General features: G+C 43.6%; 1 protein-coding gene across 4 annotated transcripts in view; it reads right to left on the bottom strand.

Annotated features, from left to right (window-relative positions):
* Window positions 1-2,339: 2,339 nt before the first annotated feature.
* LOC137427540 (uncharacterized) overlaps window positions 2,340-25,887 on the bottom strand; it is a 74,882-nt gene continuing 51,334 nt past the window's right edge. For all 4 annotated transcript variants that reach the window (XM_068117116.2, XM_078778048.1, XM_078778046.1 and 1 more), the window contains 6 exons: window positions 25,063-25,125; window positions 23,651-23,713; window positions 15,943-16,005; window positions 14,531-14,593; window positions 7,827-7,970; window positions 2,340-4,554 (listed from right to left, as the gene is read on the bottom strand). In XM_068117116.2, coding sequence (XP_067973217.2) covers window positions 3,362-4,554; window positions 7,827-7,970; window positions 14,531-14,593; window positions 15,943-16,005; window positions 23,651-23,713; window positions 25,063-25,125 — 1,589 coding nt within the window. In that variant the 3' untranslated portion in view covers window positions 2,340-3,361. The remainder of the gene's footprint in view (window positions 4,555-7,826; window positions 7,971-14,530; window positions 14,594-15,942; window positions 16,006-23,650; window positions 23,714-25,062; window positions 25,126-25,887) is intronic.

The following is a 25,887-nucleotide window of genomic DNA, read 5'->3' as shown; positions in this document are numbered from 1 at the left end:
GAGCCGGGATCAGGAGAGCGGGGACCAGGAGAGCGGGGACCGGGAGAGTCAGGACTGGGAGAGCCGGGACCGGGAGAGTCGTGCCCAGGACCGGGAGAGTCGTGACCGAGAGAGCCGGGACCGGGGGAGTCGGGACTGGGAGAGCCTGGACCGGGAGAGTCGTGACCGTGAGAACCGGGACCGGGAGAGTCGTGACCGAGATAGTCGGGACCGGGAGTCGGGACCGGGAGAGTCGGGACCGGGAGAGTCGGGACCGGGAGAGTCAGGACTGGGAGAGCTGGGGGTTAATATGACCGGATTGTAGGGATTAGGATAAAAAATCCAGGATTAGAAATCATGGATTAGGATAAGGCTAAATCCTGCTCTCGCAGGGAAAATGGCCTTAAAATGCGTTGTTGTTGTTGTTGTTGTTGTTGTTGTTGGGATTAGGATACTCCGTGCATTCAAAATGTTCTCAGAACCAGACTTGATCATCCAAGAAATGACGTTTGGTGTTCACGTTTTCGCATTTTTTTCTTCACGTTCAACCATCCTCTATTCTCTTGTATTGGGGGTCCTTGGACTCGATTGTAATTGCAGTGTGCTCATGAAGCAGAAAGCAGGGATAAGCTATCGGTTGCGTCCGTACAGTGTTTACATTTATAAAATTCATTTTCTTGGCAACCATTGGTCCAATTGACAAAATAATTCCCAATAGGAGCACATCCTCCTGTATAATATTTTTTCGTGATAATTGTGATGTCATAGGTCACTTGGTGCGGGTGCTATATTAAATATATATATTGCACCTCTATATCTACGAAACCGCTGCATGGAAAAAAAATGAAACATGGCTCATGGGCAAGTCCTCCCATGGGGAATAAGATATGTTAATAATGATGTTATTTGGTGCCTTCATTATGACGTCATAATTTGACAAGTACAACGCTTGATCCGATCAAGTTGAACATTTTTGAAGGTCAACTCGGGATAATTTGGTCGACAGAATTAAATTGATGATATCACAGGTCATGTGCTATCCCAGCCATGTTGGATTGAACATAAAACAAAACTTTTAAAATCCTCTTCTCCAGAACAGCTGACCAGATCCATGCCAAACTTCATTCACTTGATCTACAAGCCTTGGGGTATATAATAGGGTGTCCATGAATAAATCATAGGCCACATGGTTTGACAGCCATATTGCATTTAACCTGAAACCTTAGAAAAACCTTCTCCACAATGGATGCACAGATTGAGTGCCCTCCCTTAATAAACAATAAAATGTGCCCTCCCTCAATAAACCGATGATCCTCCCAAGAAATTGGTGTGATTTTTGCAGGAGATGTTCTAAAGCGCAAGTGTCAGCTGAGCCTCATATTGTGAGAGTGCATGACTTACACCCGTGCCTCCCTCATTGACGACGAAAATCGTGACACCCTGCGTGATGCCATAGTCCATCTCATTAAACTAGAACCAAGTAGTTGTTGTTTGCGGAACAGGCGACACCTTTTAGCTTTGGTGTACTGCTCTGTCCCATCTTGAGGCAGGGATCCCGTTTCTTACTTAAGAAGGTGCAGTCAATAAGCTTTTCAGCACACATTTTAGCTGCTCAGTGTGACTGCACAGACTTAGGCCTCAGCCTACAAGGGGTCTCTGTCCATTTAGTCATTTTCTGTGACTGATTGTCATTGTTTGGCATATTTTTGTTGCAGTCAGCCACATTGCTTTTTAAAAGAAGCCATGGGGCCTTGGTTGCTTTACAGGGGTCACTGATGGCACTCAGGAGAGTCGTGCCAATAAGGTATATGCCAGGGTTGTGCACACCTGCCTGCTCACTTTCTCCTAACTGGTTTGCTAAAGAGATTGCCGCCGCTCATCATCACTCACAGGGTATGTGTCCACAACCAAACCCCTAATCTAAGTGAAGCAAATGCCTTGCCTCATGCAGAGCACTTCTAGGGATTCTCCAGTTGGTTGTTCCATATGTGGGTTTTAAGAGTTGTGAAGTCGTTGTCCCAGAACTCAAAATCTCCACCTCCTTTTTTGGATCCAAGGAACATTACACTGGTCAACAGCCAAATTGGTTCTGACTTATTTTCAACTGTTTCTAACTAATTTGGTACCCACGAATCCAAATCTGACCTTAAAATTTCGCTATCACGTAACCTTGACGTAGTACATCATAAGTGTGGAAAACATCTTTAGAGCATGTGAATTTCTTCATTAATATAAGTCTCAATAAGTCTATTTATTGTCACAAAAAATAATATGAAGTTAAAGTTTTTATTTACATCACATAAAAAAATGCAAATCTCCAAAAATAATATGAACTTTATAAAATATCACAAAAAATAATATGAACTTTAAGTTTTTATTGACATCACATAAAAAAATGCAAATCTCCAAAAATAATATGAACTTTATAAAATATCACAAAAAATAATATGAACTTTAAGTTTTTATTTACATCAAATTAAAAGTGCTTCTGAACTTTACTTTTGCGTTTGTAGGAGCAATCACTTTCATGCTGTAAAGTCCAACAGTAGTCGCCCATCATGCTTGGATTGAATCGGCCTTGATATCGAGACTCCACGATGGCAATTTCCTGGTGAAACCTTTCTCCATGTTCATCACTGACATCGCCAAGATTTTGTGGAAAGACGTCCAGATGAGAATGGAAGAAATGTATCTTGAGTGACATTTGAGCACCGAGCGCCTGGTAACTCTTCAACATCTTGTCCACAAGCTCTTCATAATTTGGTGCTCGAAAATTTCCAAGGCAATTGTTAGCAAGAGCCACAAAGCTGTCCCAAGCAACGCTTTCCAGCTCAGATAGTCTCGTTACAAAGTCCTGATTAGTGAGTACAAGACGAATTTCGGCTGTGGCTGATATTCCTATGGTATACTGGTTCTCAAAAACTGGATGTGCTAGTGAAAATTGGATATCATAATCGAAATGTACACGTTCATGTTGGTTAGAATCACCTCAAAATATACTAAAACCATAAAAGTTTAAAAAAAATTGTTGAACAGTGAATTATTCATGAACCACATTGTGAAACTTCCTCGTCACAGCTTCGTTCCAAGAGGTCCTTTCAGAATCCTCACTGAACCTCTGACAGTCTCCACTTGTGGTTCATTTGTAGTGATATTCCCCTGAATGCTTTTTAAGTACTCGGTAAGGGTTTTCCCGATCATCCCAGTTGCTTTGACTAGCACTGGTACAATTTCAGCTTTCTTAAATTTCCACGACCTCTTGACTTCATTTTTCAGATCCTGGTATTTGATCATTTTCTTGGTTTCTGAAGCATTTTGTCCAAAGCATTGGGAACAGATACCTCAATCAACAAAGTCGTCTTTTCCTTTTTGTGTTTGAGAACTATGTCCGTCCAGACTCTCTTGTGTGTGCTATTTGATGTCTACTTAAATGAGATGATTGAATAAAGGCTTTAGGACACAAATGGCACTTGTAAGGCTTCTCACCCGTGTGTGTTCTTTGATGAACTTTCAATTCTGACCTACGAGTGTAAGCCTTGCTGCACACAGAGCACTTGTATGTCTTCTGTCGTGAATGTAATCTTCGATGATGGGTTTTTAAATGTGTTGACCAAAAGAAGGCCTTGTGACACACAGAACACGTGAACAGCTTCTCTCCTGTGTGTATTATTTGATGGCTCCTTAAACGTGCTGATTGAAAAAATGCTTTATGGCAGAAAGAACACGCGTAAGGCTTTTCCCCTGTGTGTATTCTTCGATGAATGTGTAAATCTGATGAGCGAGGAAACTCCTTCCTGCACACAGAACACTTGTGCGGCTTCTTTCCTGTGTGTATTCTTTGGTGTTTTTTTAAATATGCCGATTGAGCAAAGGCTTTGGGACACAAATAGCACTTGTGTGGCTTCTCTCCTGTGTGGCTCATTTGATGTAGTTTCAAAGATGACAACACAGGAAATGATTTGTCACACAAATGACACTTGTGTGGCTTCTCACCCGTGTGCACTCTTTGATGAATTTTCCATCTTGCGATAGAAATGAAAGACTTGCCGCACACAGAACACTTTCTGGGCTTCTCTCTTGTGTGTATTATTTGATGTCTGTTTAAATGTGATGATTGAGTAAAGGCTTTGGGACACAAGGAACACTTGTAAGGTTTCTCACCTGTGTGTGTTCTTTGATGAATTTTCAATTCTGAGATAGAAGTGTAAGCCTTGCTGCACACAGAGCACTTGTAGGCCTTCTCTCCTGAATGTAATCTTCGATGATGGGTTTTTAATTGTGTTGACTGAAGGAAGGCCTTGTGACACAAAATACACTTGTGTGACTTTTCACCCGTGTGGATTGCTTGATGTTGTTTTAAAGATGACGACGTTGTAAATGATTTGTAACACACAGAACACTTATGTGGTCTCCGACTTTCTTGGATATTCTTGAGCGTTTCTGTACAACATTTACAAGACACGTTGCTATATGTGTCAGTTTCTTGAGTAACAGTCTGTGTCATGCGATGATTCAAAACTTCTGTGTTTAACAGCTGGGAACAGTTGGAACAAGAATCCAGTTTCATGTGTTTCTCTGTCAAGACAAGTCATAACAACCATTAAGAATTCATACCAACTTTGAAAAACAGAGAAAAATTGATAATTCACAAAATCTAATAAACAGGTCTCTAAACACGGTCCACCATTAACCACCTTCAAGAGAAACTCCCCAAATCCAAAATCGCTGCTCACCTCTACTTATTCATTCCTTTTTTCCTCCCACCAGTGGAATCGACTTCCACATTGTTTTCAATCTCATTATTACCCTCGCCAGAGGAGAGGATATTGCATTTGATTCAGTTTGTTTGTTTGTCTGTCTGTCTGCCTTTCTGTTTGGTTGTCCGCACAGAATAAATGTGTTTTTCTCTGCAACGGTTGGTCCAATTGACAGGAATTTTTCACCATAGGTGCACCTCCACCTGTATAATTTTTAGTGATAATTATGACGTTTGGCACCCTGCTCTGCTCACCAAACTCTCCTCCGATGGTATCCATGGAAATCTCCATGCATGGCTTGCGGACTTCCTCTCTGGTCGTAGTCAACGTGTGGCCCTGAATGGATTTCTCTAATCTCCCCTTCCTGTTTGTTCTGGCTGGAGTTCCCCAAGGTAGTGTTCTGGGCCCAGTGCTTTTTCTGGTCTTCATCAATGATCTCTCCGACTCTGGAAAATCCTCTCTATCTCTTTGCTGATGACTCCACTATCTGCCGCTCCATTCCTTATCCCTCAGATTGGCAGTCTGCAGCCTCCTCACTCTCTGTCGACCTGGACAAAATCACAGACTGGTCAAACAAGTGGAACATGTCTTTCAATCCTGACAAATCTCACACTCTTACTATGTCTCTCCGAAAAGACCGACTGGAAAACCCTCCCATCTACTTTCTCAACAATCCTCTCCAAGAAGTTCTGTCGCTCAAGCTTTTGGGTCCCACTATCTGCCATGATCTTTCTTGGGAAAACCACATTTCCAAGTTGGCCTCCAAAGCCAGTCGCCGACTGGGCATCCTCCGTCGTGCAAAGTCCTTCCTTGGCACAACTGAGCTCCTCACCACATACAAGGCTTTCATCCGCAGCTCAATGGAATACTGTTCCCCCCTCTGGGCCGGTGCTCCTGCCTCACACCTAGCTTGGCCTCATGCTGTTGAAACCAAAGCTTTCAGAATCATTGGAATCTCCTGCGATGAAGCTAACTCCGAGGGCCTTTCACTCACTCACCGCAGGCAGGTTGGTGGTCTTTCTGTCTTCTACCGACTCCTCTCCGGCCTTGCTCCCCCAGCTCTCTCTGTGCTCTGTCCCCCAAATATTTCTGCAGGTCGCACAAGATCTGCCAGCAACTCTCTTATGGTTAAACTGCCAATTGCCAAACTGCAGGTACCAATAATTTAAAACAACAGAACTACAAGATCACAGAGAGTAAGGGACAGAGTCCAATAAATGGTGTGCATTTGCACTTCTGATCCTACAAACGGAAAGGGTCCAGGCTTAATGCATGCATTAAAAGAAACAGGGTGTCCCAAAAAGACCCGGTCAACTTTGGTTGTTAACATCATATATTTTGTTACCAGAAATGATACAACCGTTTGTTTTATATGATACAGAAACTCAAAGTTTTCTTTATTTTCAGGGCTGGTGGTTTAACGTAAAAGAAAATGGCGATTCCAAAGGAAGAAGCTCAGTGTGTCGAACGATTCATCGAGACGAGATCTGACACGCACGTTCAGCGTAATTTTCGTACAAGGTATGGAAGGAAACCACCATCACGGACTCGTATCACAGAGTGCTACAATAGGTTTAAGAAGACTGGTAGTTGGCAGAAACAGAAAAGTAACGAACGACCAAGCACAAGTGCAGCAGACATTCAACAAGTAAATGAATTATTTCAACGAAGTCCCAGAAATTCAATCCGAAACGCATCCTGCGAACTGGGAATGCCAAACAACACTGTACACAGGATTTTGCATCAAAGACTGAAGCTTTATGTCTATAAGGTGCAGATTCTGTCATAACTCAAACCAAATGACAAGGCGTTTGCCTTGAAAATGCTCAGTCGCATAGAGGATGACGAAGATTACCTGAAAAAGGTCATGTTCACAGACGAAGATTGCCTTCATGTAACAGGGAAGGTCAACCAGCCCAATGTGAGGATCTGGGGCTCTGAAAAGCCCCACATGGTCATTGAACACATATGCGACAGTCCAAAGGTCAATGTGTGGTGTGGCCTTCTCCATTACTGCTTGGTGGGTCCGTTTTTCTTTGCAGACGATACAGTGACCTTAATTTACATGAACATGTTAGAAGGGTTCGCCTTCCCACAGATTGAAGATCTGCAACCCAATATCATTTTTCAACAGGACGGTGCTCCCCCTCATTGGGCCATAGTCGTTCGAGCCATCCCAGTATGCGTTTGAGCCGTCCCGTCCGAGACAGACCAACGGCCTAACCCCACGATCACCAGACCTAACCCCCCTTGATTTTTTTTTCTGTGGGAGTTTGTCAAAGATGTTGTCCACAATACCAAGGTGGTAAACATGCAGGATCTTCGTTCTCGCATCACAACTGCATGTGCACTGGTGCACGCAAACATGCTGAGCCGAACATGGAAATAACTCGTGTACCGCCTTCATGTCATGCGCGTGACAAACGGAGCTCACATTGAAGTGTAACGATGGTGTGCACAAAACGTTATGAATTTCTTTGTCAAGTAAACCAAAGGGTATTGTTGTATCCTTTGTGGTTCTAAATATATTAACAACCAAAGTTGTCCGGGTCTTTTTGGAACACCCTGTAGATGCATTTAAAGATTACCACATAACTGAGTTGCTGAGCTCCTTTCTACAGGAAATCATCCAAAGTTTGTGATTGTAACACTGCGGAGCGATGTCACAAAATTTGGATAGGGTTGTGATTGACCTAATGCAACGATCTTGAATATGCTTCTCGTATCACATGATTGGATTATCATAAACTTTTCTTTCAAACTTGAAGAGGCCCAGTAATCTCAATCGGTTTGTTATTGCCAACGTTATTTCCACAGTGCACATTAGTGAAATACAGACTTTTAAAACTTCATCTTCATGTGTCCAATCAATCCTGAGTTAAGAACAGAAATACAAATAACAGAATGTTTTCTGGGTATTTTATATGTAACTGGTGTCCCCATCTTGTTCACATAAACAAGACAATTGAGTGAAAACTATCTGAATGGACCAGTCATTCTGCAGGATTTATAACCAAATTATTTCATCGTGAAAGAATGATCTATACAAGTAAACACAATATGATGTGATCTATAAAGAGCCCGGCTTACCTTCAATCAGCTGAGCACCTTTACTTGGCTCCATAGGTGAAGAATCACATGGTTCCTCCTTTACATGATCATTGCTCAAAGCATCCTGGGAAGTCTGAAGAAGATTGTTTTGTGAATTTTCTGACTTCACCACTTGAGCTTCACCTGCAAACCATGTGACAACAGTTTATTACAATAGAGGAAGGGGAAAACAAGGAAATCTTAATGAAAACAAGAACGGCCCTCAGTTGAGAGCATACCTCCGCTTGGTTGACCAAATCACTCAATGGTGAAGAATCATTTAAAATATTCTACTAGCCGGATCCGGATCGTCACCAAAATTGAATCGATTCTTCCTTGTCACACACACAACTTGTCCAACAAGTTTTGACCAAATCCATCCATAACCTTTTGAGATATCCTGCTATTTATCGTTTTTATCGTAACCCTTCTTCTTCTATAGGTGGTACCAGCCCTCACATCCACTCTATAAGCAGACTTGTTCTATTTGTCCGCTTCTAGATTATCGTCACCGTCATGTGATATCACAATGGAGAGTCAAGCAAAAAATGTAGAAAAAAAACTTTTTGCAACTTTTTGCCTTTTACATGGAAACTCAACCTTGAGATTTTTATCTTTTTTTGTTTTTTTTGTTCTGTATACAGAATCGAGGCTCGTGAAAGAGCTAACATTTATGACACAAAACAAATCAAAGACAAACAAAATATATAAAAAGAGGGAGCGGTAGATAAGATGGGGAGAGAAGGGGAAGCACACAAACACAACATTTGAGAGCAGGGACATTGGGAGATGTGTGGAGGGAGAGGGCTTGGGGGGAGGAGGTGTGGGAAGGGGACGGGGAATGGAAGGGGGGGGGGGGAGCGGTGGAATAGGCTTATCTCACCTGGAACGAAGTTCAGGGGAGGTTATGTGATGGCGCGTTGTCCGTCCGTCAGTCCGTCTGTCTGTCGATCTGTCCGTCAGTCCGTAAACACTTGAAACTTCTTCTCCGAAACCGCTGATAAAATTGCAACCAAATTTGGCACAAATGATATTTGTTGTGTTGTGACTAAAGTTTGTTCATGGCATTTAAGGAGTCGGGATCTAAGGGGGTTTATCGGGGTCAAAGTGGATCCAGGTTTGACCCCCCAAAATAGGAATTTGCTTTTTCCTTTGAAACTACACACACGATTTTGATGAAACATGACCATAACCTTCACCACCCGTTATGTACCAAGGTTTGTTCACGGCATTAAAAAAAAAATCTGCCCTTTTGGGGGATTATGGGGGTTTGCCCCACAAAATAGGTATTTGCTTTCTTCTCAGAAACTACACACACAATTTCGATGAAACTTCACCACAACCTCAATCACCCATGATGTACCAATCTTTGTTCAAGGCATTAGAAAAATTGGGGTCTTATGATAGGTATTTCCCCCCCCCCCCCCCCCCCCCCCAAAATAGGTATTTTTTATTTGTTTGCTTAAAGTCTTTTGATTATGTTAGTATGATTATACATGCTGCCCTGTCTTCTAGCAAGCATTGAAATTGGTTTAAAATACCTTTAGTAGGTGCAGTATACTGTTTATTCTACCAGGTGAGCGCCAGGGGTATTGCGCATATGTTTCATTATATTCCACTCCTCTCGTACATATCTTGCTTACCTCATCATTTATCCCCATATTGTGATGTGGAATGGAGGATGGATCCATCGCAATAATTTGGTAAGAATAGTATAGACTGTTTTTTCAAGTGAGACCAAATTACTCTTGTATTCAGGATCTGGTATGGGTACGTCATATGTAATATGTGCACCGTCGGGGAAGGCATTGTAAACGATAGAGCAGAATATGGTACGGGTGTATAGTGTAAAACCTCCTGCAAAAGCGAGGCCAGGTGGAGGAGTTGAGCACAATGGCATCAATAAAACGCAATGCGCTTTCAAAAGGCACGATCACAAATTGTTTGGCCAGTGGACTGCAAGGCACAGCGGTAAAGTGAGCTGCAGAACCCTGGAGAGGGCGGAAGACTTTCAATCGGTTCCCGTCCAAACAACCCAGAAGATGGCGCTGCACATATACCATCGGGGGACCAATGAGAGGCACCAGCTGCATGCTCAAAAGGCGGTCCCCTGTGGGGCATAATGGCAGTGTACGTGCATGTGCATGGCAGATTACATTTAAGACCAGAGAAGAAGACACCTCTCCCTCTGCTTCACCGCCATCCCCTCGTGTCCCCTCCGGCTCAGATCGCCCACGTTAGTGCATCCTCTAACGTGACAACTGAAGTCAGCATTGGGTTTAATTTGAACACTAGATTTTAAAATGTCACTCCTGACAAGACAATTATTGGTCGGATGGGATTCGCCCCGATATCCTCCATAACAAATTAAAAATCAAATTTGAGTGCAGAAAGCACGATTGGCCTTTTTTAATTTGAGAGATTGTATTTTTAAATTTGGTAATGTGGGAAAAAGTGGAGGAAATGGTGGACATCCACGAAATGGCAGATCATGTGGAACATGCTCAGAGGCAAGCCCAAGGCGGGGCTTTTGGGGAGGAGTGTAGACTCGGAACCTGCCCCTCAGAAGACCTGGAAGGACATTGCACTAGTGTGGATGTTGTTCTACCCCAGACCAAATAGACCATGAGATGAGGCCGGTAGACAGAATAGTGGGGATAGAGACTCATGGACCCCGTGATGTGCAAGCCAGTGGTCACATTGGTGGGTATGAACGTATGGTGGCGGAGAAGCATACACCGGCAATCAGGGCTCAACCTATGCTGGGAAACAGGGGTCAGGCCTATGACAGATAGAAAGGACTAGCCCATGCTCGGGAGCAGGCTGAAGCCCATGCTAGGGAATCTTGCCAAACCTGTGCCCGTGTACAAAGGTGCATCCGCTGAGTTGTGGTAATGTGGTTGTTGTGGTTGTTGTTGTGGTTGTTGGCAATGGTAAAAGTCACATCAGGACTCGAGGTACGCGAGTCGGACGCTTTGGGAATCTAGGTGCACGGATCGGTACACCTGCTACACAAGGAGTTTGCTTCAAGGACCGTGGAGGAGGGGTAAAATGGAGTTTTGGGGCAATTAGAAAAGGATAGGATAATGTGGGACAATGTCAGATTGAGCCGCAATTGGAATCAAAATGTATTTGTTCTGCTGTTATAGGAGCTGTGAGTCATGTGCAGCTGGACACTCATATATCATTGAGAAAAGATTGGGTGAGATGGTGGCTGCAGGATGGGGCAAGACCAGAGAATCTTCACCGGCTGCTGGAATTTGGTGCACATGACTGGGAACATTAAATTAATTTACATTTGCAGCAGCCTCAGAATGTCTTATTGAAAATTGCCCCCCTGGAAAATTGGGAAGCTCCGCACAGCACGGGAGAAGGCCTGGCAGGATTGGGATGTGGGGACCGACCACGGGTGTGCTACCACGTGGGCCCTACAGGGAACTCTGGTGGTGTCCATGGGGACGCCACCGGAAGTAAAGTCTCGGGTCGATGAGATCATCAGACCTTGAAGGAGCATTGAGACCTTTGAGACATTGAAGTGGTCCATCCCGGACACCGGTAAAGGTGAGACAAGAGAACCACTTGGGAGAGGTTGTGTGGTCTGCACCTTCGAGGCGGCGACACTAAGGACCAATGAGGCCCTAAGGAGGTGACTGTCCAGGCATGCGGTCTAACAGCCTGCCCCTGAGGCTATGGGACAGCCAGCAGAGGGAGACCTGGCATGCTGGGCTGGGCTATGGACATGGGACTCACAGCACATGGACTAGATTGTGAGTACTGCCAACGGAAGACCCACCAGAGCATCTGTGGAAAGTTATCCTGCAAAATGGAAAACATAATTGGGAAAGGCCCAGAGAGGCCCGCAATACCATCACAAATCGTCAGCTGTGATTAATGGGCTCTCAATTTGGTAAAAGAGCCCTGGGTTTTAATTTGTAGTGTGGAAAAGAGAAGTGTGGTACGACTGGGAGTGCGGTCCGCCAGGAGGAGAGTCAGGATTGGTCAGCTACGGGTCAAGAGGACCCACAGAAGGCCAATGGATGCTCTCCTCTGGTGAGTATACAGCCCAAAGGAACTGTTTTAGTGCTGGCAGTCGATGGGGGTGTCCAGGATTTCCCTTGAAATGGGAATTTGTTTTTGCACTGCGGGCACCACACACTGCTACCACCCCTCTCCGCCACATTGTAGGACCGCACCTGCAGATAATTGTGATGCCCTTGCTGGAATGAATATTGATACAGGGAATGGTTGTCGATGAGTGAAGTGTTTATGCTATGTTTTATGTTGATGGATATATGGGAAAGTTCCAGCCAGTGATGTGTGGCAACAGTATATGCTTTGGAGGAGAGAAAGCCCATTAAATTGGTCGGAAGATCCATATTTATTTGTCGCATCCTGTCTCCCTTTTTCCTTGAATACATTACAAACAAACCCTTTTAATTGTGGGAATCATCTTTCTGGCTTTTGTATTATCACACGACTCAAAGCCACTTTTGGCTTGCATTTGGGCAATCCTCGAGAGGAGCATAAATGGCAATAATAAGTGTTGACGATATATCGCACGATATCTAAAAAGGTTGTTGTCGGATTATGACAAACCTTGGTGGGTGTTGGAGAGGAGGATAAGGAAGAACGTGAAGATCGACGAAATGCAGTTTGGATTTATGCCAGGAAGAGGAACGACAGACGCGCTTTTTATTGAAAGGCAGTTGCAGGAGAAGTACATGGAGAAGAGGAAGAAGTTGTTTCTTGGGTTTGTTGATCTGGAGAAAGCATTCCATAGGGTTCCACGTGAAGTAGTGACATGGGCATTGAGGAAGTTAGGAGTGGAGGAATGGTTGATCAGAGTAGTGATGGCAATGTACAAAAGAGCGCGCACAGCTGTAAGGACGAAAGACGGGAACAGTGGTGAGTTTGAGGTGAAGGTGGGAGTGCATCAGGGGTCGGTACTAAGTCCTCTACTATTTGTAGCTGTGATGGAGGTGCTGGCTCGGAACGTAAAGGAAGGTTTACCGTGGGAGTTGTTGTATGCAGATGATCTGGTGTTGATTGCGGAAAGTATGGATGAACTGAAGGAAAAGATGAACAAGTGGAAGGAATGCATGGAGACAAAAGGTCTGAAGGTGAATATCGGAAAGACTAAGGTGACGGCAAGTGGTAAAGCATGTGGTGAGGTGGAAAGAACTGGGAAGTGGCCGTGTGCTGTGTGCAGGAAGGGTGTCGGAGTGAGCTCCATTCAATGTACAATGTGCGCTGAGTGGGTTCATCAAAAATGTAGTGGTCTGAGAGGGTCATTAACCAGTGTGGTAGCTACATTCAAATGTAAGGTGTGCACATAGGGAGCTGCAGATGGAGGAAATGTTGAGCTGGATCTTGGAGACGGCGTGAAGCTGGAAGGTGTGAAAATATTTCGCTATCTCGGAGACATGCTGAATGGAGAAGGTGGATCAGACTCGGCAATAAATGGCAATAATAAGTGTGAGATGTGCATGGAAGAAGTTTTGGGAACTGAGTGGCGTGCTGATGAGGAGGGGAGTGTCGTTGAAGCTGAAGGGAAAGGTGTATGCTGCATGTGTGAGAAGTGTTATGATTTATAGGAGCGATACATGGGTAATGAACGTAGAGCAGCAACGAAGGCTGGAAAGGTTGGAAATGCGAATGGTTCGGTGGATGTGTGGAGTATCGTTGAGAGAGAGGATGACAAATGATGAATTGTGAAAGATTATGGGAATAGAGCCTGTGATGGATGCTGTGAAGAGGAACAGGTTGAGATGGTTTGGTCATGTGTTGAGGAAGGATGAAAGTGACTGGTTGAGAAGAGTGATGGAAATGAATGTAGAAGGAAGTAGAGGACGGGGAAGACCGAGAAAGACTTGGCTAAAGATGGTGGAAGAAGAAATGTGGGCAAGGGGGTTAACAAGGGGAGATGCAGAAAATAGGGCAAAATGGAGAAGATTGTCATGGGGACCGCAAGGCTAACCCCCACTCTGGCAGGAAAAATGGCCTTAAAATGCATGTTGTTGTTTGTTGTTCGTGGGTGAGTTGAGGAGGTGACAAGAACAAGCTGATTACATTTTGGTTGAGGTCCGGATGCATATCCGGTCTATCAGTGGGATACAAAACTTAACCTGTTCAGCCTGATGGAGGTGTGCGCTCTACCGAGTGCCATTCTCGTTTTGTGTTGTGCAATAGGAGTGTTCAGTGAATGATGATGTGGTTGATCCAAATATTTTTTACAAATTTATTTCTCATCGAACTACTTCTGTCACAGCTGTCAGTACAGTCATTTTTGTCAAAAAAGTCGAGGCTCGCGGAGCAGCTAGAACATAGAATGGATCGGGACGTAACAGAAAGCAAGGGGAACACACACACACCAACAGCAGGGTTGAGGGACAAAACAGAGGATGACTTGGACAATTAGGGGACGCGAGGAAGAACGACAGGTCGGGGAGGATGCACTGGGTTAACATGATGGATACAGGTAAACTCTCAGGACGTTTACCCTAAACATGTCAAACATATATTGTGATGCTTCAATGTGCAGAAGGGAATCCATTATTAATGAGCCGGGTCTTTGAATCACTCTGTGGTCTTCAGAAAAGTCCAACATCATCTCTCCAGAGAATAATCTCCATACGTACAATGTACATGCACACACACATAAATGTCTGTAACTGGAACAAGTGGAATGTTGATGTGGTTCACACCTTTCTCTTGAGATATTGAATCATCTTCAAATTCAGATTCCACCTTCACTTTCACAATCAAATCTGAAAAAAAAGAAAAACATTCTTCAAGAAACACCTTTTAAAAGGAGAATTGAAGCCTTAGCATATATGAAGGTTTAACTTTCTTGTATTTGCATTTTTCCAGCTACCTTGTATCATATATGTGTGAATACAGCAGGATAACATATCTGGGATTTTCAGCAATACTTGATCAACTAGACAGTTCCATGAACTTTGGGAGACGTAACAAGTATCCGATTCACTGTGTCATAAAATTCAAGGTTTATTGATTGATTGACCTCCAACAGTCAGAACAGTGGAGCCCAAACTTGAGTTTATTACAAAGATTAAAACACAAGCGATACACAAACACGTGGGCATGTCTACTGCACCCTACTCTACTTGACTCAACTCTACTATACAACACAGAGAAACGCAAATGGTGACACACGGCAATGTTCTCTCAGTTCAGCTTTGTTCTTTGACTTCTGGAATTCACGGACATTCCCTAAAGTCCCTCGCTCTCGGAAACCACTCATTGGTGCGAGATGGCTTTATATCCAGAAGGAACTAGAAAATGCTCAATACTGCGAGATTATTCCATATCCGCAACTTCCCATAACTCTCATGATCTTTCTATGGGTTATAAATTGAACTGCAGTAATAATACTTGCCACTTTCTTACTCTGTCCAACGTTTACAATCAACTTTTCGCCTCAACAATACAGTTCTTTCTCCCTTGTTTTACGCAGGTTTAGTGTTCACCTTTTTGAAGTTACACATATAATTGTCTGTACACCGTTCTGTATTTACATGGGTCTCACTTTTACGTGGTGTTTTCCACCCCGGTGCGGGTCGGTATTCTTCCTTCGGTCGGTATTTTCCTTCCTCTGCCGTGGTGTTGTGTGCCCACAGTGTCGCTGATGTGTGCGGATGGTAAACGATGCACGCAGTGCATAGAGTGCTCTACTGTACCTATCTCCGGGTCAACACGGCGCTCTGTGGAATTGTAATCAATTGCTTTATCTGTATTATTATTGCATTTACTGATTTTTAGCCTTGGCTATCAGGATGAAAACTGTTGCTAGTGGTGAACCAAGTGCACAAAAGTCGAGGAAGGTGATGTCTGTCACAGAGAGTAGAGGTTTTGGATAGCCTCTACTCGTGGATAAGTTGGTTGTGGCGAGAGTGCTGCCTCACTAGGTACACATGATGGTGTTAACAAGTCTAGTATCAGCCAAATAAAGAAATGCGCAGAAAGACTGATTGAAAAAACAGACCAAAGACCAATGAGAAACTGTAGTTCGCAAAAGAAACAAACATAGTGTTTCTGTTTTATGGCAGAGAATTAAGAAGTAGAACTATAACATGAAGATTATTGTCATTCAAACCTTTGGCGAGCGAGGAGGACTCGTCCTGAAACTCAGATTCCACCTTCACAGCCAAAATAACATCTGAAAATAAAACATCGCACTCAAACTAAAGTCTAAGCAACACTTCTAGCCAAACTCGTCACAATACACGTTCAAGAAGCGTTCACTTTTCAATCTTCGATAAATACCTGTTTAAAATATTGTTAAGGAACTGGGGATCAGGGTTTACCAAGAGGGCGTTCCTCAGACCTCCTCCCTGACTTTGTTTCCTCAGGTCACCAGGACACGGATAACTCTGCGGCCCGAAGGGTTTTAAAGCAACCACAGGCATCGGTTGGGATAATTAGGTCTAACAATGTCCCCTCTCCTTTATGTCATCTTACCTGCTGATGACCCAATGACCTCCGCTAAGTACCGCGCCCTCAACATTCACCCGTCTTCCAACTACTATTACTACTACGGCCAAGCAAATCCTGAGTGAACGCTGGGTGAACACTACCGAAGCGAAAGGGTGGGGAAGAACTCCCGGCTACCAACTGCGTACACCCTCATGGCTGATCAATGGAAGAAAGGACGAGTCTGGTTCTCAAAGTGTGGTCACCCGAGGACTGAAAGATCACGAGAAAAAACATTGAAGCAGCTCATGAAGCAGTTTTGAGGAGCCCCAGGAAATCACTTCATCGTCAATTTCAATAATTGAGATTATCTTTATCAAGTACACAAATAATTCTGAAGCAGGAACTAAAAATGTACCTGTATCCGTGTATCGCATACAATTGAAGCAAAAACTAACAGACAATGATGAACGACTTTGTGTGACGATGTTTGAATGGTTTGAGGAAAAAATGTGTTGGGATACAAAATTTCTGAGTAATATGTGGTTTTCTGCCAAGGCCCACTTTCTTTTAAGTGGTCATGTTAATGCTAAAACCAACGTGTTTTGGGGTTCTAGTTCTGATTACGTTTTTTAAAGGCCGTTGCACAGCCAGAAATGCACTGCACGGGTTGCAATAAGCAAATCTGGCATCATTGGGCCTTTCTGTTTCCAATATGAAGAAGGGAAATCGGTAACCATAACCACTGGAAGGTGCTTGAAAGTTATCCAGAAGTTCTGGGTTGCATCCAGGAGTAAGTGTCACATTGGCAGTGCTGTGCAATGGTTTCAGCAAGGTAGCGCCACGCCTCACACTTCCAACAGATTGATACGGTGTCTACAACGGAAATTCTGTGATCAAATCGTCTCTAGAAGAGCAGATGTTGAATGGCCTCCCCACTCTCCGGACCTCAACACACCTGGGGTGACCTGAAGGATAGAGTGTACGAGGGGAGACCTCAGAGTAATGACAACCTCAAAAATGCAATTGCCACCAACATCAAAACTCTTCCGGTTCAGGAATGCAGCCGAGTTATCGCCAACTTTACCAGGAGGATCCACTTGTGCCCGCTGCAGCAGGGCAGCCATTTATAACATGTTTTGTGAACTTTCTTCTGAAATCACGAGTTTCATTCTTGCATGTTACTTTATTTTAAATATTACAATGATTATTACGTATAAGTTTCATTCATGTAGTTTGAATGGAAAATGTAAAAAGTATAAAAACAACTTTGGCCTGCGTTTTTTAAATTTTTTTAATGAAACAGCCTGTACAAGAAACACCTACTCCCTACGAGAGCTTAATAACCCGCAATACGAAAGCAACCTTTAATTTATTTATTTTTCAATTGAAATACATACTTGATTGAACACTGTAGACCACAAAATATCCTTTTTAGGACTTTTAAAACCCCTCTCTTTAGCAGTAATTGGTAAAATAAATTGCGGCATTTTACGTCGTCACGAAAAATCACGTTTTCCGCTCGTAGATCCTGCCTCAAGACAGCGTTGGGGTAATGTGTTCTATAAACTCTCTAATTTAAGAAGGGGTTCAGAGAAGAATTGGTGAACTCCAGACCATTGTGTTTAACTTCAGTGGTGGGGACGATGGGGAACCATTGATATAAATCATCATCACCATCATGATGAATCATGCCCTGCACAGAGTATTGCTGCTCTCGAAGCAGTTTCTGGGCTAGAGTCCTGGTCAGGTCGCTACTCCAACTCTTCACGGACGACAGTGTGAGATAACAACGACCACCAACTAATGCCAGCAGATGTATCTACCTGCATCTGTGTGTGTATATGTACGAGTGTGTGCATGTACAGTACACCTTCAGAAAGTATTCACACCCATTGATTCTTTTCACATTTTGTTGTTACAGCCTCAATTTAAAATTGATGAAACTTGTTTTTTTTGTTACTGATCTACACAAAAGTACTTCATAATCACAAAGTGAAAACATGTTTTTAGAAATGTTTCCAAATTTTTTGAAAATTAAATACAGAAATATCTAACTTATAAAAGTATTCAGCCTTCTGAGTCAATACCTCGTAGAAGCACCTTTGGCAGCGATTACGGCTTCGAGTATTCTTGGGTATGTATGTATCGGCTATGCAGATCTGGATTTGCGGAGTTTCTCCCATTCTTCCTTGCAGATTTGCTCAAGCTCTGTCAAGTTGGATGGGAGTGTCGATAAACAGCAATCTTCAAGTCTTTCCACAGAATCTCAATGGGATTCAAGTCCGGGCTTTGGCTGGCCCACTCAAGGACTTTCACGTTCTTGTTCTGAAGCCATTCCAGTGTTGTTTGGTCCTATGCTTGGGATCATTGTCCTGTTGGAATGTAAATCTTCACCGCAGTCTGAGGTATTTTCCACTCTGAAGCAGGTTCTCCTCAAGGATTTACTTGGATTTTGATCCATTCATTATTCTAACCTTACAAGTCTCCTAGTCCCTGCCGCTGAAAAGCATCCCCATAACATGATGCTTCCACCACCATGCTTCATGGTAGGGATGGTGCTAGATGGGTATGAGCTGTGCTTTGTTTCTGCCAGACATAGTGCTTTGAATTCAGGCCAAAGAGTTCAATTTTCATCTCATCAGACCACAGAATCAGACCACAGGCCTCATGCTCCCAAAGTCTTTCACATGCTTTTCTGCAAACTCCAGGCATGCTGTCATGTGCCTTTTTCTCAGGAGTGGCTTCCTTTTCCTCAGGTCTGACCACTCTCCCCGAAAGCCTCGATCAGTGAAGTGCTGCAGAGACTCATATTGAGCCAAGGAACTCTGTGGTTCTGTCAGAGAGGTCATTTGGTTCTTGATCTCATTCCTGAACAAGGTCCTTCTTTCCCGGTTGCTCTGTTTGGTCGGACGGCCAGCTCGAGTAAGAGTGTGGGTAGTTCTATATTCTTTCCATTTCCTAATGATGGAGCTCACTGTGCTCTTGAGAACTTTTCACAGTCTAGAAATTGTTTTATACCCTTCCCCAGATCTTTGCCTAATCACAATTATATCTCGGAGTTATATGGACAGTTCCTTGGACTTCCTGGTAGAGTTTCTGCTCTGACATGCACTGTGAACTGTGGAACTTTATATAGAAAGGTGTGTTTCTTTCTAAATCATGTCAAATTAATTGAATTGGCACAGGTGGACGACAATCAAGTTGTAGAGACGTCTCATGAATGATCAAAGGAAATTGGACGCACCTGAGCTTAATTTGGAATGTCATAACGAAGGGGTTGAGTACTTATTGAGTTGAGACATTTCATCTTTTCATTTTCGATTAATTTGTAAAAAAAAAAAAAAAAAAATTAAATCCACTTTGACATTATTGGGTTATTATGTGAAGATCAGCAACAAAAAAAAAAATCTCAATTTAATCGATTTTAAATTCAGGCTGAAACACAAAAAAAAGATGAAAAAGGTCAAGGGGTGCGAATACTTTCTGAAGGCACTGTACGGTATGTATGTATGTGTGTGTGTATATATATATATATATATATATATATATATATATATATATATATATATATATATATATATATATATATATATATATATATATATATATATATATATATATAGTTATCGGTTTCTGAGGTTTGGGACATGGAATGTAGGGACAATGACAGGGAGATCAGGAGAAGTGGTGGAAGTATTGGTCAGAAGAAGAGTGGACATATGTTGTGTGCAAGAGACGAGATGGAAGGGAAGTGGTGTGAGAATGGTGAAGGGTAGGCAGGGACAGAAATACAAGTTTGTGTGGCAAGGGTGCCTGGAGGGCGTGAATGGTGTTGGTGTCCTGTTTTCTGAGGAGTTTGTAGACAGTGTGGTGAGTGTGACTAGAGTGAGTGATAGGTTGATGATGGTGAAAATGATGATTGGAAAGCTCTAGATGAACGTCATCTCGGGATATGCTCCGCAGGTTGGTCGGAGCGATGAAGAGAAGGACAGGTTCTGGTGTGCGATAGAGAAGCTGATGGAAAACGTGAAAGATGAGGAAGTTGTTGTGGTAGGAGGAGACCAAATGGACATGTGGGAAGGAGTATGGATGGTTTTGAGGGAGTTCATGGGGGTTACGGATATGGTGTGAGAAATGGAGAAGGTGAAAGGATTTTGGAGTTTGCTGATGGAGCTGATTTGTTGATTTGTAATACTCAGTTCCAGAAAGAGGATAATAAGCTTGTTACATACACGTCAGGTGGGTCGACGACAACCGTTGACTACCCGATGGTGCGTAGGCGAGATAGGGGGCACCTCCGGGACACAAAGGTGATCCCGGGGGAGGAGGCTGTTTCACAGCACCACTTGGTTGTCTGCGACATAAGGGTGAAAGGTGCGATGAGAGCTCGGCGGGTGAAGTACCAACCGAGAATGAAGGTGTGGAGGTTGAAAGAGGTGACAGTAAGGGAGGCATTAAAAGAGAGGCTGAGTAGGGTCAAGGATGATGTGGTTGAGCTTGAAAGTGGTTGGATGTCAATGAAAGCTAGTCTGTTGGGAGCCGTTGGTGAGGTATGTGGATGGACAAAAGGACCACCGAGGCACTCGGAAACATGGTGGTGGGATGATGAAGTTGGAAAGAGGATTGACGAGAAGAGGAAGAAGTTCAAGGAGTGGCAGAAGGCGAAGGGTACGGGAGCAGAAACAGCAGAGCATGAAAGTTATAAGGCAGCCAGGAAGGCTGCAAAGAAAGAGGGAGCAAAGGCGCAGGAGGCATGTAGGAAAATGTTCAGAGAACGCTTGGATTCGGAAGAGGGTCAGAAAGCAGTATTCAGGATTGCAAAGCAGATAGCGAAAGAGAGGTGTGATGTGATGGGGGTGAGTTGCTTGAAGGATGAAGTGGGACAAATCGTTGTCGACCCAGATGGAATTAAAGGAAGATAGAAAAGATATATGGAAATGCTGTTGAATACAGAGAATGAATGGGATGGCAATATCGAGAGTAACCCAGTTTTAGGACCGGCAGAGAAGATAACTGAGAAGGAAGTTGAGGAAGCGATAAAAGCAATGAAGGGTAGAAAAGCGGGAGGGCCGACGGGAGTTGTGGGAGATATGTTGAAGGCAGCAGGAAGTTGGGGTGTGAAGGGAATGACAGAGATCTGTAATCTGGTGGTGAAAGAAGGCCGCATTCCAGTGCATTGGGAACTGAGTACCCTCGTCCCTCTATACAAGGGGAAAGGTGACCCTCTGGAGTGTGGCTCGTACCGAGCGATAAAGTTATTGGAGCATGGAATGAAGGTATTGGAAAGGGTGTTGGAGAGGAGGATAAGGAAGAAAGTGAAGATCGACGAAATGCAGTTTGGATTTATACCAGGAAGAGGAACGACAGATGCGCTTTTCATTGTGAGGCAGTTGCAGGAGAAGTACATGGAGAAGAGGAAGAAGTTGTTTCTTGGGTTTGTTGATCTGGAGAAAGCATTCGATAGGGTTCCACGCAAAGTATTGACATGGGCATTGAGGAAGTTAGGAGTGGAGGAATGGTTGATCAGAGTAGTGATGGCAATGTACAAAAGAGCGCGCACAGCTGTAAGGACGAAGGACGGGAACAGTGGTGAGTTTGAGGTGAAGGTGGGAGTGCATCAGGGGTCGGTACTAAGTCCTCTACTATTTGTAGCTGTGATGGAGGTGCTGGCTCGGAACGTAAAGGAAGGTTTACCGTGGGAGTTGTTGTATGCAGATGATCTGGTGTTGATTGCGGAAAGTATAGATGAACTGAAGGAAAAGATGAACAAGTGGAAGGAATGCATGGAGACAAAAGGTCTGAAGGTGAATATCGGAAAGACTAAGGTGACGGCAAGTGGTAAAGCATGTGGTGAGGTGGAAAGAACTGGGAAGTGGCCGTGTGCTGTGTGCAGGAAGGGTGTCGGAGTGAGCTCCATTCAATGTACAATGTGCGCTGAGTGGGTTCATCAAAAATGTAGTGGTCTGAGAGGGTCATTAACCAGTGTGGTAGCTACATTCAAATGTAAGGTGTGCACATAGGGAGCTGCAGATGGAGGAAATGTTGAGCTGGATCTTGGAGACGGCGTGAAGCTGGAAGGTGTGAAAATATTTCGCTATCTCGGAGACATGCTGAATGGAGAAGGTGGATCAGACTCGGCAATAAATGGCAATAATAAGTGTGAGATGTGCATGGAAGAAGTTTCGGGAACTGAGTGGCGTGCTGATGAGGAGGGGAGTGTCGTTGAAGCTGAAGGGAAAGGTGTATGCTGCATGTGTGAGAAGTGTTATGATTTATAGGAGCGAGACATGGGTAATGAACATAGAGCAGCAATGAAGGCTGGAAAGGTTGGAAATGCGAATGGTTCGGTGGATGTGTGGAGTATCGTTGAGAGAGAGGATGACAAATGATGAATTGTGAAAGATTATGGGAATAGAGCCTGTGATGGATGCTGTGAAGAGGAACAGGTTGAGATGGTTTGGTCATGTGTTGAGGAAGGATGAAAGTGACTGGTTGAGAAGAGTGATGGAAATGAATGTCGAAGGAAGTAGAGGACGGGGAAGACCGAGAAAGACTTGGCTAAAGATGGTGGAAGAAGAAATGTGGGCAAGGGGGTTAACAAGGGGAGATGCAGAAAATAGGGCAAAATGGAGAAGATTGTCATGGGGACCGCAAGGCTAACCCCCACTCTGGCAGGAAAAATGGCCTTAAAATGCATGTTGTTGTTTGTTGTTCGTGGGTGAGTTGAGGAGGTGACAAGAACAAGCTGATTACATTTTGGTTGAGGTCCGGATGCATATCCGGTCTATCAGTGGGATACAAAACTTAACCTGTTCAGCCTGATGGAGGTGTGCGCTCTACCGAGTGCCATTCTCGTTTTGTGTTGTGCAATAGGAGTGTTCAGTGAATGATGATGTGGTTGATCCAAATATTTTTTACAAATTTATTTCTCATCGAACTACTTCTGTCACAGCTGTCAGTACAGTCATTTTTGTCAAAAAAGTCGAGGCTCGCGGAGCAGCTAGAACATAGAATGGATCGGGACGTAACAGAAAGCAAGGGGAACACACACACACCAACAGCAGGGTTGAGGGACAAAACAGAGGATGACTTGGACAATTAGGGGACGCGAGGAAGAACGACAGGTCGGGGAGGATGCACTGGGTTAACATGATGGATACAGGTAAACTCTCAGGACGTTTACCCTAAACATGTCAAACATATATTGTGATGCTTCAATGTGCAGAAGGGAATCCATTATTAATGAGCCGGGTCTTTGAATCACTCTGTGGTCTTCAGAAAAGTCCAACATCATCTCTCCAGAGAATAATCTCCATACGTACAATGTACATGCACACACACATAAATGTCTGTAACTGGAACAAGTGGAATGTTGATGTGGTTCACACCTTTCTCTTGAGATATTGAATCATCTTCAAATTCAGATTCCACCTTCACTTTCACAATCAAATCTGAAAAAAAAGAAAAACATTCTTCAAGAAACACCTTTTAAAAGGAGAATTGAAGCCTTAGCATATATGAAGGTTTAACTTTCTTGTATTTGCATTTTTCCAGCTACCTTGTATCATATATGTGCGAGTACAGCAGGATAACATATCTGGGATTTTCAGCAATACTTGATCAACTAGACAGTTCCATGAACTTTGGGAGACGTAACAAGTATCCGATTCACTGTGTCATAAAATTCAAGGTTTATTGATTGATTGACCTCCAACAGTCAGAAGAGTGGAGCCCAAACTTGAGTTTATTACAAAGATTAAAACACAAGCGATACACAAACACGTGGGCATGTCTACTGCACCCTACTCTACTCGACTCAACTCTACTATACAACACAGAGAAACGCAAATGGTGACACACGGCAATGTTCTCTCAGTTCAGCTTTGTTCTTTGACTTCTGGAATTCACGGACATTCCCTAAAGTCCCTCGCTCTCGGAAACCACTCATTGGTGCGAGATGGCTTTATATCCAGAAGGAACTAGAAAATGCTCAATACTGCGAGATTATTCCATATCCGCAACTTACCATAACTCTCATGATCTTTCTATGGGTTATAAATTGAACTGCAGTAATAATACTTGCCACTTTCTTACTCTGTCCAACGTTTACAATCAACTTTTCGCCTCAACAATACAGTTCTTTCTCCCTTGTTTTACGCAGGTTTAGTGTTCACCTTTTTGAAGTTACACATATAATTGTCTGTACACCGTTCTGTATTTACATGGGTCTCACTTTTACGTGGTGTTTTCCACCCCGGTGCGGGTCGGTATTCTTCCTTCGGTCGGTATTTTCCTTCCTCTGCCGTGGTGTTGTGTGCCCACAGTGTCGCTGATGTGTGCGGATGGTAAACGATGCACGCAGTGCATAGAGTGCTCTACTGTACCTATCTCCGGGTCAACACGGCGCTCTGTGGAATTGTAATCAATTGCTTTATCTGTATTATTATTGCATTTACTGATTTTTAGCCTTGGCTATCAGGATGAAAACTGTTGCTAGTGGTGAACCAAGTGCACAAAAGTCGAGGAAGGTGATGTCTGTCACAGAGAGTAGAGGTTTTGGATAGCCTCTACTCGTGGATAAGTTGGTTGTGGCGAGAGTGCTGCCTCACTAGGTACACATGATGGTGTTAACAAGTCTAGTATCAGCCAAATAAAGAAATGCGCAGAAAGACTGATTGAAAAAACAGACCAAAGACCAATGAGAAACTGAAGTTAGCAAAAGAAACAAACATAGTGTTTCTGTTTTATGGCAGAGAATTAAGAAGTAGAACTATAACATGAAGATTATTGTCATTCAAACCTTTGTCGAGCGAGGAGGACTCGTCCTGAAACTCAGATTCCACCTTCACAGCCAAAATAACATCTGAAAATAAAACATCGCACTCAAACTAAAGTTTAAGGAACACTTCTAGACAAACTCGTCACAATACACGTTCAAGAAGCGTTCACTTTTCAATCTTCGATAAATACCTATTTAAAATATTGTTAAGGAACTGGGGATCAGGGTTTACCAAGAGGGCGTTCCTCAGACCTCCTCCCTGACTTTGTTTCCTCAGGTCACCAGGACACGGATAACTCTGCGGCCCGAAGGGTTTTAAAGCAACCACAGGCATCGGTTGGGATAATTAGGTCTAACAATGTCCCCTCTCCTTTATGTCGTCTTACCTGCTGATGACCCAATGACCTCCACTAAGTACCGCGCCCTCAACATTCACCCGTCTTCCAACTACTATTACTACTACGGCCAAGCAAATCCTGAGTGAACGCTGGGTGAACACTACCGAAGCGAAAGGGTGGGGAAGAACTCCCGGCTACCAACTGCGTACACCCTCATGGCTGATCAATGGAAGAAAGGACGAGTCTGGTTCTCAAAGTGTGGTCACCCGAGGACTGAAAGATCACGAGAAAAAACATTGAAGCAGCTCATGAAGCAGTTTTGAGGAGCCCCAGGAAATCACTTCATCGTCAATTTCAATAATTGAGATTATCTTTATCAAGTACACAAATAATTCTGAAGCAGGACCTAAAAATGTACCTGTATCCGTGTATCGCATACAATTGAAGCAAAAACTAACAGACAATGATGAACGACTTTGTGTGACGATGTTTGAATGGTTTGAGGAAA

The sequence above is a fragment of the Myxine glutinosa genome, chromosome 5 (assembly GCF_964187855.1).
Source record: "Myxine glutinosa chromosome 5, kmMyxGlut1.1, whole genome shotgun sequence".
NCBI lineage: Eukaryota > Metazoa > Chordata > Myxini > Myxiniformes > Myxinidae > Myxine > Myxine glutinosa.
This window is presented reverse-complemented; position numbering and strand designations above follow the sequence as displayed.